This window comes from Pristis pectinata, chromosome 9 (genome assembly GCF_009764475.1).
Source record: "Pristis pectinata isolate sPriPec2 chromosome 9, sPriPec2.1.pri, whole genome shotgun sequence".
Lineage (NCBI taxonomy): Eukaryota > Metazoa > Chordata > Chondrichthyes > Rhinopristiformes > Pristidae > Pristis > Pristis pectinata.
The window spans coordinates 36,007,625-36,028,203 of NC_067413.1; the positions used below are offsets into that span (position 1 = coordinate 36,007,625).

A 20,579-nucleotide genomic window follows, 5' to 3' on the forward strand; every position below is an offset into this window, starting at 1 on the left:
GAGGAGTATTTAGTTTAGTCCAGCCAGCTAATTTTCTTAGAGTATTGTGAGAGTGATCCATCAGTAACCAGCTCCACAGCTATCTCTACATTATAACTATGGTCTAATTTATGTAGTCACTCTACCTTAATGTAAATTATAATCTTATTTCCATCACTGAGGCACAACACAGAGAGCACACTTTCTGTGCATAGAGGCACACTTCACCTATCTACATTCAAAGAGTCTTCACACCAGGTCATATCCTGGGCTGATCTGATGAAACCCTCCTGCTAGGCTGGACTATTCCAACTCTCCGTCCTTCCCTTTATTTATCTTTATGCCTTTCTCCTAGCTTTCTTCTTATGAATCTACCTCTTTCAAATTCAACATGAGTCCTCATGGTGTTAGTTTTAGAAGTTATGGAGGACCAAGTGAAAGAAATCCAGTCATCCTCAAATTCAATGCCAACTCTCTATGCTTGGATCAGAAGGTTGTGAGATCGTCCCAATTCAGAGACTTATGTAACTGTCATGAAATTCAATAGTTTTACCCCTTTGATGATAAATTTTTGCAATTTCCTGCTCTGAAGGAGCGTTAAGATTAGACAAAGTGCTACATTGCAAGAGATGTCATCATTTGTAAAAGTCCTATTCCATTGAATTTCCCATTGAAAGTTCCTTTCAGAATTGAGCTTGGAAGTTCTAGTGCTCAGGTCAATATTTATCCATTAACCAACAACAGAAAACTTGGTTGTTAACCTTGTTGCTATTTGTGGAACCTTGCTGTGCACAACTGTGTTTGATGTCTACAACCTTGACTACACTGGTACTTCCTGGGGGTCAAGAAAGATGTGGAATTTATTCATTTCTCATTTTCTCTGTTAATTTATCTCAATATTTTTTCTTGTCTCCATTTTTTTTCTCTTCTTCCTCTCTCCTCTTTTCCTCTCTTTAATCCTTCTTCTATCTTTCCAGTCATCCTATTGCATTCTATGTACTATATAGATTCCAAACTGTCATCACCGGTTGTAACAATTTCACTGCAGTGATGGCCTCTTGTGAAGACAGATCAAGGTTGTCATGGTTGTTGGTAATTGGTTTATTATTGTCACATGTACTGAGGTATAGTGAAAACCAGTGAATTTTGCTCTGCAATTTCTACTGGAAGATAATTGTATTCTTCTTGCTCTTTAGTGTAGCAGATGGCACATTTTGAGTATCTGAGCATGTTTTTAGTTGTGGGTATTGCATTCTCAACCCTTGCTTTCCAAACTTCAGGGCATTGTTGCTGATTATGGAGTCTTGGTGTAAGTAGTAATAGAATAACACATAGAATAACTTCAATTCCTTCCTCCAATATCAAAAGACTACAAGGTCTTGGCAAATTAGATTTTTAAGAAAGATCTACGTTTGTCTTTTTGTGTGTTATCAGAACTTCTCTTGATGTCTCTTCCTATAACGTGTCAGTGCTGGCTTTAAGAAGAGTAGTGGTATTAACACAGGGTGAGCTAATTCATGGAAATCACTTCATGTATTAATCTTCCACTAGCATTGGGGTTAGGTGTATTTTCATTTACGATGTATGGCTAGACATAGGATTGTGCTAAGATATGGTTGCATTTGGTGTAAATGCCCAATCATAAAAAAATTGCATCTGTAGCCAACTCCATCTTGAAATGACATTATGTTGGGTTCCACACAGAAGCAAGAGCTAAAACAGGAACCTCCGCAGTTCATGACTTTGCCCATGTCTCATTACTTTGCCACGCTGCACTTAGAGAAGGGCATCATCCCTTAAAGGCTCACTGCACATGGCAACCACAGAGCAGCACCATATACATGAAGAAGAGGGAGGCTGCAGTAGATAGGAAGGCACCTCCTGTTTTCACTCAGAGAGATGTACAAAGACATACACATCAGGAAAACGGCCCTGTGTGCTGGGGGATCAGGAGATTCACCAGGCCCTCCATAAGAAGAGCCTCACAAGAGGTGGCTATAGCCATCTCCTCCAGGAGTGAGAACCCCAGCACACTGGAGCAATGCAGAAAAAAGTCTCATGTTCGCACGCAATACTTCACTACAATCTGCGTACCACCATTTATAAACACAGAATGGAAATCCTCATAGAACATCTATTTTTACGCAGAGATCTGAATTTATCCACCAAGGTTCCACTAGTTTGATATACAATGATATTGTATCAAACCCCATTTCAGTAATTAGATCAAAGATTCATTCATCCGTGTGTCATAATCAGTTCAGGTAGACCTGCAGAGCAGCAGGTGAGGGATAATTGTGCATTAATTGTGCTTCCCCATCCCCACCCCAGCCCCTGATTATTGGCATACGATGTTGATATTAATAATCGGAGTGTGGAGTCACTTGGTAATTACTGGGAAATTTTATTTTGCAAGCTGCCTTTGAGAATTGTCTCTCTTTCATCCTGGGCAGCCGACACCTACCTCCTTGGCTCAGTTGGGAGATGAGGCTGTGGATATTGAGCGGAGACATGTCTCTTGGAGCCTCCCTCTTCCTCTGACTCCTGCTGCTCTCCAGATCCAGATCCAGATCCAGATCCAGATCCAGATCCAGATCCAGATCCAGATCCAGATCCAGATCCAGATCCAGATCCAGATTAATTAATGTCATGTACACCAGGGTGCAATGAAATTCCTTGCTCCTGTGAAGCTCACCGAGTAAACAGTATACATGATAATAAGTATAACTGTAAATACACCGACGAGTGCAATACTACAGAATGGTGCAAATTTATTAGTGCAATCTGAAGTAGTGCAAAAAGAAATGCTAAAGTGACAATAACGGAAGAGGTAGAATTAAGGGTTCAAGAACATGGCAGCACCACCGAGAAGGGGATGTGAAAGAGGTGATTGGTTCAGAAGTCTGACAGCAGTGGGGAAGAAGCTGTCTGGTCTGGCTTAGTCATTAAGTCTGGTTGTCCAGGCTTTCAAGCTCCTGTATCTTCTCCCAGAAGGTAGAAGAGAGAAAAGGGAATGGCCAGGGTGGCAGACATCCTTGGCGGTACTTCCTCATTCCCTTCAGGCTCTAGGTCTCCTTGGTCTTCTTTCACTGGCACCAGCTGTTGTCAGTGTTTGGCCAGACGTGCAGTATGCAACACCCAATGATGAAGTCTCCACTTCCGCTTAGTGTCCACTGCCAGACACCCCTGGACTGGTGCAGGCAACTAAGCATCATGTTCAGGAGACCGATGCTGTTTTCCACTGCTTTCCCGGTCTGTGCACGGCTCTCCTTGTATCTACTAAGGCTCCATGGTTAGAGAGTCCACTGGTGTGAGGGGCAAGGGAAGTGCAGGGTAACCCCAAACCCCCAGACAACTGCTGAAAATGCCCAATACTGCTGACTCCCTCAGGGTGATCGCTTCCCAGAAATATGGCATTCACAATGAGGAAGTTCTTCTCATTGATTCCCACACACCGGCATAGTGAGGGAGTGGAAACCTTCCAGTCCTTTAACATGGAACATTTTTATTGGCACAGGGATGCAGTCAGTGGCTCTCTGCACTTGTAAGAAGCCATCAATGCCGGCGAATACCAGTGCCAAGATTCCATCCTGTCCTCACTGAGATCAAAGTAAATGGGATAATTTCTTTGTGAATCTGTGCCTGGACTGACCTTTTGAAGGCACACAGTCTTTTTCCCAGGGTTGAGAAATCAAGAAGTAGAGGAATAGGTTTAAGGTGAGAGGGAAAGAGCTAAAAGGGACCTGAGGGGCAAAATTTTCACCCAGAGAGTGGAGTGAACTGCCAGAGGAAGTGGTTGGGGCAGGTACATTAGTAGCATTTAAAAGGCATTTGGACAGGTACATAGATAGGAAAGTTTTAGAGGGATGTGGGCCAAACGCGGGCAAGTGGGACTAGCTTAGATGGGCATCTTGGTTGGCATGGAACAGTTGGGCTGAAGGGCCAGTTTTCATGCTGTATGGCTCTATGGCTCAACCTCTGTGACAGTGGGAAACAGCACATTAGGACACAGCATACATCTGCTGGGGTGCCTTGGACAGATCCTGTGGCAAGGAAATTGGGAGTCAATGTGGCCGTAACCTCCACACAGTCTAGTCACCAGGGCATGACTGGGGATCTTCCAGCGCAGCCGGGACAGCATTGGAAAACCTGAGTCTTGGAGTCCAATTCATCACAGAAGTCCAGGAGGGATGTAGTGTCGGTCTGAGCATGGAGTTTACACTGATGGGCATGGCTTTGCCCCCTGTCCTGAGATTCCCAACCCACATAACCATAGTGTCACCTCCAGTCACAAAGTGTTGCTCGGCACTCAGACACCATTGTTAGGGCATCTCAGCAGCTCATGGCTGGAAAAAGCACTTGCTGTTAGTTTAAGCACTTTGTGGACTTTGGGAGGTGCGTTAATTGGTAAATTGGTTTATTATTGTCACGAACTGAGGTACAGTGAAAAACTTTATTTTGCATGCCATCCATACAGATCATTTCATCACATCAGTGCATTGATGTACTACAAAGGGAAAACAATAACAGAATGCAAAATAAAGTGTTACAGTTGCAGAGAAAGTGCAGTGCAGACAGACAATAAGGTACAAGGCCATAAAGAGGTAGATTGTGAGGTCAGGAGTCTCATGTTATCATACAAGAAGTATGTTTAATAGTCTTATAACAGTGGGATAGAAGCTGTCCTTGAGCCTGGTGGTACGTGCTTTCAGGCTTTTATATCTTCTGTCCAATTGGGGGGGGGGGGGGGGGGGAAGAGAGATTGTCTGGGATGGGTGGGGTCTTTGATTACATTGGCTGCTTTACCAAGGCAGTGAGAAGGGGAGGGGAGGGGAGTCACAGAGGGGAGACTGGTTTCCGTGATGTGCTGAGCTGTGACTACAACTCTCTGCGGTTTCTTGCAGTCTTGGGCAGAGCAGTTGCTATACCAAGCTGTGATGCATCCAGATAGGATGCTTTCTGTGGTTCATCTACAAAAATTGGTGAGGGGCAAAGTGGACATGCCAAATTTCTTTAGCCTCCTGAGGAAGTAGCATCCTGAGGAAGAGCTTGAGTAGCTTTCAGAAAGTTATGAATCTGCCCGGTCAGGTATCCTGATGTCCCTTTAGTTAGCAAGAGAAACAAGAAGCGCTTGTGATGTTCACATAGTTGGATTGTTTCATGACAGTGATATTGTGGAGCTTCCTGCTCAAGTTTATACTGGTATGGTAGTAACATGCAGTCCATGAATAATTACATCATTTGCTGTGTGCCTAACTGGGAAATCACTGGGCAGGAATCACATACTGAGGCACCTGTTCCAAGTTTACATCACCCACAATTTCACCCAGAAATAATCTACAGTGCAATAAACCATGGGTAAAATTGAAAATTGCAAGTGGATCAGGTTTCGAGACTATAACACATTTTCCTGAACATCCCTCTCTGCAAAAGTACCTTTCTATGTATTTTTTTAACTTTCTATCATCTGTGTCCTATCCACTACTAGTACTTTGCAGTAACATCGGACTGTATCCATGGCATCCTTATTTAAGTTGTGTCAATCTTTCACCCTTATTTCCTGAGGGGGTCCTTTGACACCTAGGCACACTGTTCACCATGGTTGTGTTGGTCTTGCATGCAGTAATCCTCTACAAGTTTGCATTGCTCCCTCACTCACCAGCAGCATTTCCCTGGTGCTCTGTTGTAAAAGATGTGAAGTCTTTGGATGATGGAGGAAGGCAAGGAAATTATTTGGTGTGTTGCAGTGCATTCTACAGATGGGTAGTAGAGTGGTGCAGCAAGCAGTCCTACTGCCTCACAGCTGCAGTGAACCAGGTTCAATCCTGACCTCCAATGCTGTCTTTGTGGAGTTTGCATGTCCTTCCCGTGACCATGTGGGTTTCCCCCAGGTGCTCCAGCTTCCTCCCAGCATCCCAAGGATGTCCTAGCAGGTGAACTGGCCACTGTAAGTTGTCCCTCGTGTAGGGACTTGACAATAAAGGGAATCAGTTGTAGTGAGATAGGTAGGGAAATGGAACTGATGTGAATGTTCTGAGAGCTGGCATAGACTTGATGGGCCTAATGGCTTCCTTCTATATCAAGAGGAAATATGAAGTATGAAATAAATATTGCATTATTTACACTACTGTCACCATAATAGCTTCATAACCCATAAGATTTTTTTGTAGCACATTTCCTTAGCACCTTTCACAATGTTCCAAACCATCTTACTGCTACTGTAGTACTTTGGGAGTGCACTCAATGTAGGAAATAGGCAGCTGAATTCACACTCAGCAAGCTTCCACAAGCAGAAATGTGACAATGACCAGATAATCTGCTTTAGTGGCATTGACTAAGGGACTATTACCAAGGAAACTTCCCTTGATCTTCTTCAAAATAGTGCACTGCAACCTTTTACATCCATCTTGGAGAGTGCCATAGCCCTGGTTTAATCTCTCATTCAAGAGACAATACTGTCAACAGACAACAGAGCTACCCCAGTATTGCACTGAGGTATCAGCCTAGATTTTCATGCTCAAGCCTCTGGCATGGAGTTGGAACCCCCCCCATTATTCTGACTCAGTGTTTCTGTCTGAGCCACTGTTGTACCATTTAATAGTGCACTAAAATATGCTTCTCTTATTCCCCCTGGAGTGATTATCCAATACATTCGCACCCTTTACTCCTTCTTCCATAGCTGTATTAAAAAGTTTACAAGATTTATACGGAGAAAGTTGCTTCTTAGCGGCTTAAAGAAATTTTTAAAGAAATTCCAGAAATTTTTAATGATCATTATTATTAGTGCAATATGATTGGCTATTTTGTTTTTTCCCATGTACAGCCTCTTACAGGTTCTAAGCCTGTGCGTTTTCTTTAAAGATTGGTGATCGTCAAAAAAGGACTTCTTAATTTATTTGTGTGAATTGTGGAACTATACTTCCTGTTTTAGGATGGCTGTCACTTAATGTAATGTAACACAGCAACAATTGCTAATCTCACACAAGGATATTTTGTTTGGGAATGGGAAATAAACTTTGTCAAAGGTGTGCTTTTTATTAGCGGCTTCTTGTCCTGCCTTTAATCTGCATTTGTGATCTGCTTTTCACCTGAGAATGCTTGATGATAAATTAGGCTATGTCCTGTGCAGAGCTCTTTCTCCTTGACACGATAAACAAAATTAAAAATAATTACCATACCCAGAATGATGCAAACCACCACTTGATCGTTTGGCTGGTGAACCTTTGCACAGCGAGTCCAGTGACAGCATTGTAATCTTGAATCAGAAGGTTATGGGTTATAGGCTCAGTAGAGAAGCGTGCAGCTAGCTCTGCAATGTCTTTCAAATGAAATGTTAAGTTGAGTGTCTGTCCTTCAAGGTGGTGGATGTAGAAGATGCCACAACACCATTTGAAGGAGCAAGTTGATGGTAGGGCTAGTTTATTCCAATTAGTCAGAAGTTCCAAATCATTAGTGGATATGCAGAGAAGGGAGGGATATGGTCAATGTGCGGAAAGAAAGATTAGATTAATTAGTAGTCATTGGTTTAATTAATTTAGCACAACATCATGGGCCTATTCTGTGTTGTCTGATCGTATGCACTAAATGCACAGTACAGAAGTCAAGGAACTGAATTTCGGAAGTGGGGTACAGTGCACCGTTGGTATTCTGCAATTCCCATTGAATGGTTGTTCAGTTTGTTGCAGTTTATGGGACCATGCAGAGTGCATTTTGGCAGCTGCATTTCTCCACAGTACATCAATGACCACACTTTAGAAGTACATCATTGGATACAAAGCTCTTTGGCCCAGAGAGCACTTTATAAATGTAAGCTTTTTCTCTCCCAATGTAAATTTATGATGGGTGTAAATTGATCAAATAATCTGTTCATTAGAAAATCATCCCCATTGTTCCATGTTGTCCCTTAAATCAGTCTTCCAGAAATAAGTAAAATATTACCATTACCCAACATTTCTGAACCTTGGTTGAAAGGTTTTATTTAAGGTGATTAATGTGGAATATCAGACCTTGCAGTTTGTAATTGCATTAATTCCCAACAGGGTGATCGTAAGAACACAGGAATGTACAGGCCAGGAAAGGTTGCTTGCTCCCAGAGCCTCAGAAGTATCATATCCAAAATAATTCTCATAACCCTGTATCATTTCTTTTTTCAGCAGGTACTTAGCCAATTCTCTCTTGAGTTAACGAATACAATCAGCCCTGTGTATTTTCCAGCCCATGCATGAAACAGGACGATCTAAACTGCCTTTTCTCCCCACTTTTCTAAATTTGTGGCTGTAACTTCAGAATCTTTGTATTCAAGCAGTTTTTGGGTCTTATCTCCAAGTCTTTCTTGGTGCAAAGATGATGTGCTTCTGGTGTAAGAGGGCACCAGAAACCAGGCTGCAAGCCCAGACTTACAACCGTTCTAAAGCATAAAGATGTTCCGTTGGAATTGGTTGCTAAAGTAAGCAACCCCAGCAAGTGTTGCTTTGGCTTTTGTCCACATTAAATGATATCTTCAACTAATGTTTTCCTGTCCTTAAATATTTGATTAGTCTGGTCCCTGCTGTTGGCACTGTTTGGTACATTTTTGCAAGCTCGGTTTTTTATTTCTGTGCCCGCCACTTAATGCACATTGCCCAGAGCAAAGATAGAAGTTTAGAGAAGGTTTGAATTTTCTATGTCTATATATATCCACGTATTCCATAGACATGGGTTTACAATAGTAAAACTGATCAATTGTGACAATATATTTGGCATAATAGGTTATATAAATTCCTTAGGCTGCAGCTTAATAACTTTGCAAAAACTTAGGCCTCCAAGTTGCAGTATAGGACACTACAGTTTGAACATTTGACACATTCAGCTGAAATTCCTCTCTGTTATTTCAGCAGAGGCATTAACCCACTCAAAATAAATAGCAGAGCAAAGAATTTGAAACACACAAAGGCCTGTATTTTCCTCGTCGGCAGGATGGTGAACTCCACACATTGCTTTGAACCCGACATAAACTCCAACCCATTTTCCGGGGTGTTGTAAGTTTTGCCATATGGAATGAGATGCTGGCAGGTTCCTCCCCCCCCAACCCCCAACAACCCCCCCCCCCCCCCCCATGCTTTCCTGAAAAATTCCAGAGAGTGGTGCAGTGAGATCACCAATACGACAGCCAAGGCTGTTGAGCACATTTAACATTGGAAAGCTTCAAAGAGAAGGACTGGAAATTTTTAAAACCTTTAATTCTCTGTCTTGTAACCACACATAAGCTGTTGCTTAAACCTAATATACAGTGAAGTCTTTGGTTAAGTGCAGTGTCATGTTGTTGAACTATAACATAGGAACAGGCACACCTCATCTCGAACCTGTTTCCCAAACATCTAAGTCATAAAGCATTTTGATAGAATGCTTAAATTCAATAGTTTCTATTGGTTATTGAATCGGTAACCTGAGGACAGTTTAGGCTAATTGGCAAAACAGATGACATTGGAAGGGACATCTTTTTGACATCAGCTTGATGTAATTTGAATTGCACTGTTTGAAAGTCTAGTGGAAATATAAGATCATAAGATATTGGAGCAGAATTTGGCCATTTGGCCCATCGAGTCTGCTCTGCCATTCAATCATGGCTGATATTTTTTCAACCCCATTCTCCTGCCTTCTCTCCATAACCTTTAATCCCCTTACCAATCAAGAACCTATCGATCTCTGCCTTAACTCACCCAACGGCTTGGCCTGTACAGCCCTCCTGTGGCAACAAATTCCACAGATTCCCCACCCTCTGGCTGAAGAAATTCCCCCTCATCTCAGTTTTAAAGGGACGTTGTTTTATTTTGAGGCTGTGCTTCAGAATATTGAATATATTCAATAATCACTTTCAGAAGGGAATTGGATAAATATTTGGAAAAAGAAAATGTGGTACAGAGAGCATATGATGGGCCAAGGTAAGATAAATAGTAGGAAAGTTTGGCCCATAGCAGACGTGTCTAAAAGAAGAGGGTGTAGGTTTAAGATAAGAGGTAAGAAATTCAGTAGGGATCTCAGAAGGAATTTTTTTTCACCCAGAGAATGGTTGGAATGTGGAATATACTGTCTGAAGAGGTAGTGGAGGCAGGTACCTTCATAATATTTAGGAAGTAGCTACAAAAGCACTTGAATTGTCAAGGCATAGAAGGCTACAGACTACTTGCTGGGATTGGTATAGACAGGTACTTGATGGTCAGCATGGGCACGGTGGATTGAAGGCCTTGTTTCTGTGCTGTATGACTCCATGAGAGGGGGAATCAGAATCAGATTTATTATCACTGACTTAGATGACGTGAAATTTGTTGTTTTGTGGCAGCAGTATATTGCAAAGACATAAAATTACTACAAATGACAAAAATAAATAGTGCAAAAAAAAAGGAATAATGAGGTAGTGTTCATGGACCGTTCAGAAATATGATGGCAGAGGGGAAGAAACTATTCCTGAATCATTGTGTGTGGGTCTTCAGGATCCTGTACCTCCTCCTTGATGCTAGTTACGATAAGAGGTCATGTCCCGGATGGTGAGGGTCCTTAGTGATAGATACTGCCTTCTTGAGGCACCGCCTCTTGAAGATGTCCTCGATGGTAGGGAGGGCTATGCCCATGATGGAGCCAGCCAGCTGACTCTCCAACCCTCTACAGCCCCTTGCGATCATGTACATTGGAGCCTCCATACCAGGCTGTGATGCAACCAGTCAGAATTCTCTCCACCGTACATCTATAGAAATTTGTAAGAGTCTAATTGCATTGATGTTTCAGTGAGTTGGCATAGGCAGGATGGGCCAAACGGCCAGCTTTTGTGCTTTAGGATTTTACGTAACAGGCAGAGGCCAGCCGCTCATATGTTGGCACCTTTCACCAGCTTGGATATTACAACATTTGGCGCAACATGATCCTTTAATTCTGTGCTTGACATTTATTTTGCAATATGGATGCAACTAAATGCAATGCTACTGGAGGTTTTAGCAATACGTTTTAACAATTATTATTTTATCAACTGTGGTAAATTCTATATACCAAGGAGAGATTTGTAGTAATGCAATTTCAAGATTCCAAAAAGGGTTTCAAAACCATTTGACCTCATCTGAATTTCTAGGCTGGGTTACAGCGTGGCAACTCTCTTCCTATTTCCTATTATTTTATATGTCACTGTTCAACAGGGAGACAGAGCTCTTTCCTGATGAATTAAATAATGCAGCAAAGTGCTTTTTTTCAGTAGACGATAAGGGTGAATTTGAAATCATTCAGTAAGAGATTTTTTTTTACTGAAACCTTATTAAAGAAGAACAGGTTGAAAATAATGCTATATTGTCTCCCTGAAAAGTAATATAATTCTTATTACCAAACGCTTTATCCTATAATTTCTCAAACTATTTTAATTGTTCTCGGTAAAGGTTTTTGGAAAAAGAAAGGCTTGCATTTTGGTAACATCTTTTACAATCCTAGAACATCTCGAAAGAGTTTCCATGTTTCCTTATGACATGGAAGGTAGCCATTCCACCCATCGAGTCTCTGCCAGCTCACAAAGCAATCCCATTCCTCCACTAATTTTCCTTGTAACCTTTTCTCCCTACATTTCCACCATCCATCTGCACTAGGGACAATATACAATGGCCATTTAACCTACCAACCTGCACGTCTTTGGGATGTGGATGGAAACCGGAGCACCAGGAGGAAATCCACACAGTCACATGGAGAACGTGCAAACTCCACACAGACAGCAGCGGAAGACAGGATTGAACCCGGGTCTCTGGAACTGCTGTGATGTAGCAGCTCTAAGACCTGCACCACTGTGCCATTCTAAGTGGGTTTTACAACCTATCTGCAAACTGTTGGTTATCAATGTAATGAAGGAAAGTGCAGCATCTCATTTGGACACAGGACCCTCCTATAGATAACAGTGAGATTAGAATCAGGTAATCTGCCTAATAAGTGTTAAATTAATGGATAAATATTAGTCTGCAACAATTTTTCTTTGAATAAGGCTGAAGGTACCTTTACATGTCAGGGCAGAAGAGACCTTGGTTTAGCCTCTCATCTGCAACATGCTTAGCCCAGTTCTTAATTTCTCATTTTAGATCACCCCGTGGCTAAACTATCCTTAATTTATTTGTTGAATGTTGTTCACCAAACTTTTTCTATGCCATTCTTGGTATAACAAGGCATGGTATTATACTTCATACTGTTTGTAGAAAGTTCAGAACCTCTTACCCTTCAGACAACCATCTTATCTCCAATTATGTTTGATTCAAGTTTACAAGTGTAGAAATTCGCCCTCTATTACATCCGCTAATTGCATGAGTTAGCAACATATTCTGAAATACTTCAATGGAACCGATTTTCGGAAACGGGGTTCAACACCCAGCATTGAGCATTTAGTTTATACAACAGAAGACAAACAAATGCCCCAGTGTTATTTTGTGTCAGAATTGTGCCCAAACACAACATGAATTCACACATCAATAATCAACACTCATTTAATATGATCAGTCTTTGTTCAATATTTAATAAATGTGTTTGTGACATCAACTTCAGTATTGTGGCCTCTCAGTAATCAGAAGGTGTTTTCTTAAAATTGCAATGTGCTAGATATCAAAAGCAATGACTTGCGATTCCCTATAGGGACATCACAAGGCTTTGATGCAGAGCAGCTAGGATCAGAGATACTGAAAGGTAAAACTATAGAGGGCAGCTTTGTACTAAGTCATTCTTAAACAGAGGCTTGAATTTACATAGCACCACAGAACATCCCAGTTAATTAATTTTCAATTGTAGCCATTGTGACATGTGTAAGTAAAAAGCAAGTGCTAAATCTGAAACACTCCTAGGAACAAGCACATGCTCATAGAAATGCATCATCAATACAATGTCATCCATGGATTGTGTGCCGACTACAGTCCTGTTAGTCATTAGCTTTGCAGAGATCTTTCATTTTTGTACATATTGATCACCCATTCACACCCCATGAAGGACACACTGCCTCGGTGCTCTCTCCATTATAGTCAAGGCCCCAGTGGGTTTTATGAGTTTCCTGTCAGGAGGACCAGCTCTCAGCCTGTTTCCAGACCTCAGCTAATGCTTTTTACTGCTGGCTGCTTAGAGGTGGAGTCGTGACAACGTGACAACAGTTTCATTAATCTGATATTGCTTCCCTGCAGGGACACCACGAGGCTTTGATTCTGTGCAGTTAAAATCAGAACAGCATGTAGAGGGTCATCACTTGTTCAATGTGTAAAAGCACCATACCCACACGCACACAATCGAGCAAGACTAGCTGGCTGGGAACAGCAACCTTGACTGATTTCCTTTATCCCCTCACCCCAACCCAGAGTCATTGAGACCACTTCTTACATGCTTCACATTGAGGTACCACCTCAGGAGACAGATGTATCAGTGTACCCTGAAATTTAAGAACCAGGAGCAGGAATGGGCCATAGATTCCCCCTAGACTGTTTGCATTCAGTAAGATCCTATTGTTTCAATCTCACTTTCTACCTGTCTGTACGTCTTGATAATTTCAGTGAGCAAAAATCTATCTTTGAATACACTCAACAGTTACCCAAGCAGGTGAAGAATTCCTAAACAGCAGTAAATAAATTTCTCCTCATCTTGCGCTACAATGGCTGACTGTTTTTCATGAAACAATGCCCTCCAGTACAAGACACTCCAGCCAGATCATTTTAGTGGTTACCTTGACAATCCCTCACAGAATCTTATATGTTTCAGTGAGATCACTGCTCCTTCTCCTAAGGTCCAGAGGGTTTAGGCCAGTCTTACTCATGGGACAACCCCTCATGCCAGGGTTGGTAGCTTGATTGGCCACTGTTAATTGTCCCTAGTGTGAGTGGTAGCATCTGGGGCAAGTTGATGGGAATGTGGGGAAAATAAATTAGAATTAATGTAAATGGGTGATTGATGATCAGCACAAACTCTGTGGGCCGAAGGGCCTGTTTCTGTGCTGTTTGACTCTATTGGAATAAATGACATCTTATGATTCCTGGAAAGATATGCAGATATAGATGCAAGCAATTGTCAATGAATCAATCTAGTGAATCTACACTGCAACATCTCCAAGGCAAATATATTGATATTTAGTTTTAAAAAGCCCTGAAATATCACCGTTCATGGTTTCAGATTGTGCCAGAGCACTTTACACTCAATGAAGCAATTTTGTTTTGCAGCCATTATTATTATGGAGGAAATGGTGGCTGGTAGGTTGGCCACACAAAAAAGCCATGTGTTACTGAGAAGGTACTCTGTAGAATGAGTGATAAGCACAGGCCATATCACTGTGGATAACTCCACTGCTCTCCTTCAAACAATGTTGTGGGATCCTTTACATGCAGATGAGAGCAGATGGAGCCTTGCTTTAACGTCTCAACTAAAAGAAAGCTCCTCCAACAGTGGAGCACTCCCTCAATACCAGAATTGTGTGCTCTAGTCACTGATGTGGGACTTAAACCCAGAGGCTTCCAACACAATGATAAGAACTGAGCCACAGCTGACACAATATTTGGTGCAGAGAGCAAAAGTGTTGGAAGGTTGAGATCACCTCACATAGCATTGACCAGATCTGGCTGCAGGGACTGATTCCCATACACAGATGGTGACCTTAAAGTCTCTTCATTTTCCAGAAGGTCAGTTGCCATTGCCCAACACCCAACAAACAGCTTCCTGCCAAAAGAGAATAGCAACTGATCACTCCACCACTGTGAGCTAGCCCCATTGCTACAATGGCAGAGCACTGCACTGCACTAACCAATTGAATTGCTGGAGAGAATCTTTTCCTTATACAAAATGCAGCAAAACACATAGACAGGTCTGCATTTTCTTTGACTTTCAGCAAGTTGAATAGCCAACCAATAATTCAGAATGGTTGAATGTGGAAAAAGTGATGAATAACTTCATTTGGCACAATGGTGCCAACTTATGCTGTGATAGCAACCAAAAATAAACTTCAATTTAGTTTATAAATCTACTCAGTCGATCAGATGCCCGTTGGAATTCTGTTTCTTAAATGTTGGGTGTTGTTTGGCATGGAGTAGCAAGACCACTTCAGAGAGGTGACTACACACAATGCTAATTAAACATATATAACCAATTAATAACTTTCCCGACACAGACAAAAACCAAGGCATTTCTTGAGCGCAGATGAGTCAGCGCCCAAGAGTTCTCTTGTATAAATACTATAGGTATCAAACTTCCTTGTATGCTGACTAACTAAGCCTTTTAAGGCACTTTCTAGTCATGCGAGGGTATAAAAGACTGGAGGTAGTGTATAAATATATGAAGGCCTCATTGAGGATCATAAAAATATTTTGCAGCCAAAATAAGTCTAAATTCTGGCTCTCTTCACAACAGTGATAGTTTCAGTTTTGTTCAGTTAAGAAATCACCTCACATAATATGGCCTTCTGTTATTCAATGTTTTAATGGACTGGGTCTCTATCAACAACTTTTAATAGATACAGCAGTCTTTGTTTTTTACTGGCAGCACAGGAAATAATTAATTTAGCTAAATTGCACAGAGCTCTGAAAGGCACTACACCCTTGTTAATGCTTAAGGGTGTACTGCTCTTCAGATTTCTGAAGCAACTACAGGTACGGTCATTGATTTAAGACAATATATAGACTAGCATTAAATCCATACTGCCTTGATGCTGTATAAAGATAATAAATCTGGTCAGTCCAACACCACATTTGAGGAACAGAGGGCCAGTTTGTCCTGTCAGCTACTGATATGAGCCAGAAAGGTTACAGATTAGTTTAGTCATGTCAAGTGAACTGACAAAGACTTCTCTAATTTTGTTGGAAATGAGGAAACCTGATGGTAAAGGGGAATCCTAATGAGTCCATCAAAGGCTTGATTTGTACCCAACAGACAAGGCAGCTGTGAATTGTATGAAAATATTGGAAATCAATAGCTCCTATGGAATTTCATTAAGCAGCGGTATCCACAATTGATAGGGCTTCATAATTTGATGGATTGTGCAAAGAAAATGATTAGCTAGGCAGAAGGAGTGATAGAATACACACAGAGGGACCTGAGATGTATTGAAGTGAGGTAATTTGTACAAAATAAAAAAATATTGATTTTAGTTATGTGCAAAAACTTGAAATTGGAGGGAGGGGTTGTCCGGCAAGTCATTGCTTGACATGTCCCTTTCATTTCCTTATAGTCCCAGGGGAAGGACCGGATGATGCTGATAGTGGGAATGAAAGTAGGAGCGGAAGTGAGGAAACACACATCTGCGAGAAATGCTGTGCAGAGTTCTTCAAGTGGCCTGACTTCATGGAGCACCAGAAGAATTGCACGAAGAACCCGCTAGTCTTAATCGTCAACGACGAGGAGGCAGCACACTCGGAGGACTTCCCCGAGGCTTCCCCCGCCAGTAGCCCAAGTGATCAAGTGGAGAGCGAGGCTGGTGAGGACAATGGTCCGCTAGAGGGGAACGACTGCTCTGAGCTAAAGAATACCGAGCAAGACGAGCCGATGGAGGTGGACGCATCAACCGACAAAGGCTACCAAAATCAAGGGTCCACCGGCACTGCTACTTTGCTACCTCAGATCTCTGAATCATCTTCTATGACCAATTATAACATGCCAAACACTAATGTGACTTTAGAGACCTTGCAGAGCACTAAGGTGGCAGTAGCACAGTTTTCCCAGGACACCCGATCTAACAGCCCCACTTCAAGTCATACAATACCCACCATGGCTATTCCTATGATCCTAGAGCAGTTGGTGGCTCTGCAGCAGCAACAGCTGCACCAGCTGCAACTGATTGAACAAATCCGCAACCAGGTAGCGATGATGAACCCACAGACACTGCACCCACTAAACCCCTCTGCACCCTCCCAAGGTACTCCAGTATCTGCTGCTAGCCAGCATGCTTCCTTCAGCGAGCATCCTTCCAACCCCTTGTCAGGTGTTATCTCAGCTTCTGGCACAGTGCAGGCACCCAATGTCCACACTTCAGCTTTCGATGGCTCCCAGCAGATCACTCAGCCCGCCTCTGGGGCCAGCACTCCTGTTTTACCCAGTAGTGCGTCACCAAGACTGGAATCCGCTTTGCCTCCATCCACAAGTGGAATTGCATCTTCCCTGACTCCGAGTTCCAGTTCAAACACAAATAACACTTCCTCTCAGTTGCAGTATTCGACTTCATCACTTGCACACGGTAGTCTCCTCAGTCCAGCTTCCAGCATGCCTAATCCACTGCTACCTCAGAATTCCTCAAGTGGTGTGATCTTCCCAAACCCCTTGGTCAGCATTGCTGCCACAACCAATGCTCTGGACCCACTGGCTGCCCTAATGAAGCATCGCAAAGGGAAACCACCCAATGTCTCTGTGTTCGACCCTAAAACAAGTTCAGAAGATCCATTTTTCAAGCATAAGTGTAGGTTTTGTGCTAAGGTCTTCGGAAGCGACAGTGCATTACAGATTCACCTTCGTTCTCACACTGGAGAGAGACCATTCAAGTGTAATATTTGCGGAAATCGGTTTTCCACCAAAGGTAATCTCAAAGTACACTTCCAGAGGCATAAAGAAAAATACCCTCACATCCAGATGAATCCATATCCAGTTCCTGAATACCTGGATAATGTACCTACTAGCACTGGTATTCCATATGGGATGTCCTTGCCACCTGAAAAACCAGTGACAACCTGGCTGGACACCAAGCCTGTGCTGTCAACCATACCAACATCAGTTGGATTACAGTTGCCTCCAACTCTATCAAGTATTACCAGTGAATCGCCAACGGTGACTCCTTTAAGCAGGTCACCCCAAAGACCATCACCTCCATCAAGTGAATGTGCTTCTCTGTCACCAAACATGAACAAGAATGATTCCAGCATTCCAATAACTGCAGAGTCTCCGCAGTCAATTACTGGTGGTAATATTATTTCAATGGTCCAAGGTTCGAACGTATCTGCTTCAGGTTTCAAGACAGTAGAAAGTTGTGCATCTGGGCAGTCAGTTTCATCAGCTGCGTGCTCCACCACGTTCACTACATGTGCAGAGAGCGGAGTGAACAGCGTTCCCACGACCCTTCCCAGTCCTCTGCTCCCCATCATATCTGATCAGTTCAAGGCAAAGTTTCCCTTTGGTGGTCTGTTGGATTCTATGCAAACATCTGAGACCTCAAAGCTGCAGCAGTTGGTGGAGAACATCGACAAAAAGATGACGGACCCCAACCAGTGTGTTATCTGTCACCGTGTACTCAGTTGTCAGAGTGCTCTGAAGATGCATTACCGCACGCACACAGGCGAGAGGCCATTTAAATGCAAGATCTGTGGGCGGGCTTTTACCACCAAGGGGAACTTAAAGACACACTTTGGAGTTCACCGTGCAAAGCCTCCTCTTCGAGTACAGCACTCTTGTCCCATTTGCCAGAAGAAATTCACAAATGCCGTAGTTTTACAGCAACATATTCGCATGCATATGGGAGGCCAGATTCCCAACACTCCATTGCCAGAAGGCTTCTCAGACAGCCTAGACAGAGACTTAACCTGTGATGAAATGAATGCAGAACTAATGAGCAACTACCCTGACGATGAATTGATGGATGAAAATTCAGTGGACGAGGAGGCAGAATTAAATATTGCCTCAACAGAGTCTTCGAAACAGTTGTTGTGCTATTCCGGCTCGTCACCCAACTCACCGCCTTCGGTGATATCCAACATTGCAGCACTGGAGAATCAGATGAAGATAATAGATTGTGCTCTGGGCACACAGCAGCGATCCAGCGTGAAATCTGTTGAAAACGGATCCATGGAGAGTGATCGCTTAACAAATGACTCTTCCTCTGCTGTGGGTGATCTGGAAAGTCAAAGTGCTGGTAGCCCCGCACTGTCAGAGTGCTCTTCCTCGATGCAGGCATTGTCACCCGCGCCCAGCAACACTGGGAGTCAAAGGTCAAAGTCACCAAGCTTTGGCAACCATGAGGAGCCACATGAGACTCCGGTGAAATTAGAAAAAGTGGACAGTCCATCAACTCATCGGGAGAATGGAGGTGCACTTGATCTGACAGCCAACAACCTGACCCGGCCGATCATCAAAGAAGAGGCTTTTAGTATGCTGTTCCCCAACCAAGAATGTGGTAAGTTGAAAAGTACTGTTTGTAGTATCTGTGGGAAACCTTTTGCTTGTAAAAGTGCGTTGGAAATTCACTACCGCAGCCATACTAAAGAGCGTCCATTCCTTTGCACAATCTGCAATCGTGGTTGCTCCACTATGGGTAATTTAAAACAGCACTTACTGACTCACAAGATGAAAGAACTTCCTTCTCAGTTATTTGAACCCAACTCCACTCTAGGTCCCACCCAAAGTACTCCTAGCCTGGTCACCAGCACTGCACCAACCGTGGTCAAAATGGAAGTCAATGGTCACAGCAAGCCGATCTCCCTAGGTGATGGCACGCAGGTTCCAGTTGGTATACAGGCTCCATCTGCACCACAGACAGCTATGAGTCCAGGTATGACACCCATTCTGGCACCGCCACCTCGTCGGACTCCCAAGCAGCATAACTGTCCGTCCTGTGGGAAGACCTTTTCTTCTGCAAGTGCTCTTCAGATCCATGAGCGCACTCACACTGGTGAAAAGCCTTTTGGCTGCACAATCTGTGGCAGAGCTTTTACAACAAAAGGGAATCTTAAGGTAAGATCATTTTGATGTATAAATTAGTGATAAGAACTTAACGGCTGCTTCTCTTTTAACCATGAATCTGCAGATGTAAATCCGAAACAGAATGTTGGCACAGCAAGTGTGATAACTGGTACTTGAATGGTTGAAAAATGGGACCTTATCAAAAATAACATTTGTCTTCACTTTGAGGTTTTGGTCTAAATGCAATGCTAGACACATACACACAACACTCTCACAGTCTCACAGACTAACATACACTGCATTTTCTGATCTTAATAGGCAACAGATTCCAGGGTCATTATTAAATAATTTTTAAAATGAACTAACAAAATAGATAAATTATTTTTATTGAATAATACTAAAGGACATTTGGCACAGCAGAGGAATAGTTAAATTGATAAAATGATCATTTTTGTCTTAATTTTATTCACAATTGAATTGCAAATGTTTCTAAGTATTGTTAAAAAAACAGGTTTGACATTGACTATTGAAAAACCTTTCCATTTTTCAAACTTCATTTATTTACTCCACACAAGAAACGTCTGTCTTAGAATGCAGCGTAATAACTGGAGTATTTGCTTAAACTAAACTTTCCAAACTTAGTACATTCTCCTCACAAAACTAGAGATATCCAAGAAAGGTTTATTTTGTCATATAAAGTTAGAAAACTTTTGCCCTGCTAATATATCAAATGCTATACCATAAATTGAAGATATTATGTGTCTTATTAAAATATTTGAATGCACTACCATAAAGTCACATGAACTTTTAATGAACCAAATTAACAACCACACAAGGTCCAACCTATTACAATTTCTGGCCTCTGCTAAAAATCAATTAAATATATAATCTGAGGCAAGCATTTAATAAGAATAAAACAAAATATCCTTCCATTAATACTTCAAACTGTCCGTGCTTATCTGGTGTACAGTTACTGTAAAGAATGTAAA

At 42.3% G+C, this 20,579-nt stretch overlaps 1 protein-coding gene across 2 annotated transcripts in view; it reads left to right on the forward strand.

Moving 5' to 3' along the window:
* Positions 1–20,579, forward strand: part of LOC127574640 (sal-like protein 3) — a 60,975-nt gene that overhangs the window by 28,062 nt on the left and 12,334 nt on the right. The window contains exons 2-3 of one of the 2 annotated variants that reach the window (XM_052023812.1): positions 16,160–19,084; positions 19,301–19,641. In XM_052023812.1, coding sequence (XP_051879772.1) covers positions 16,160–19,084; positions 19,301–19,641 — 3,266 coding nt within the window. Of the gene's footprint in view, positions 1–16,159; positions 19,642–20,579 lie in introns of both variants that reach the window. The other variant, XM_052023811.1, reaches the window with a different exon arrangement.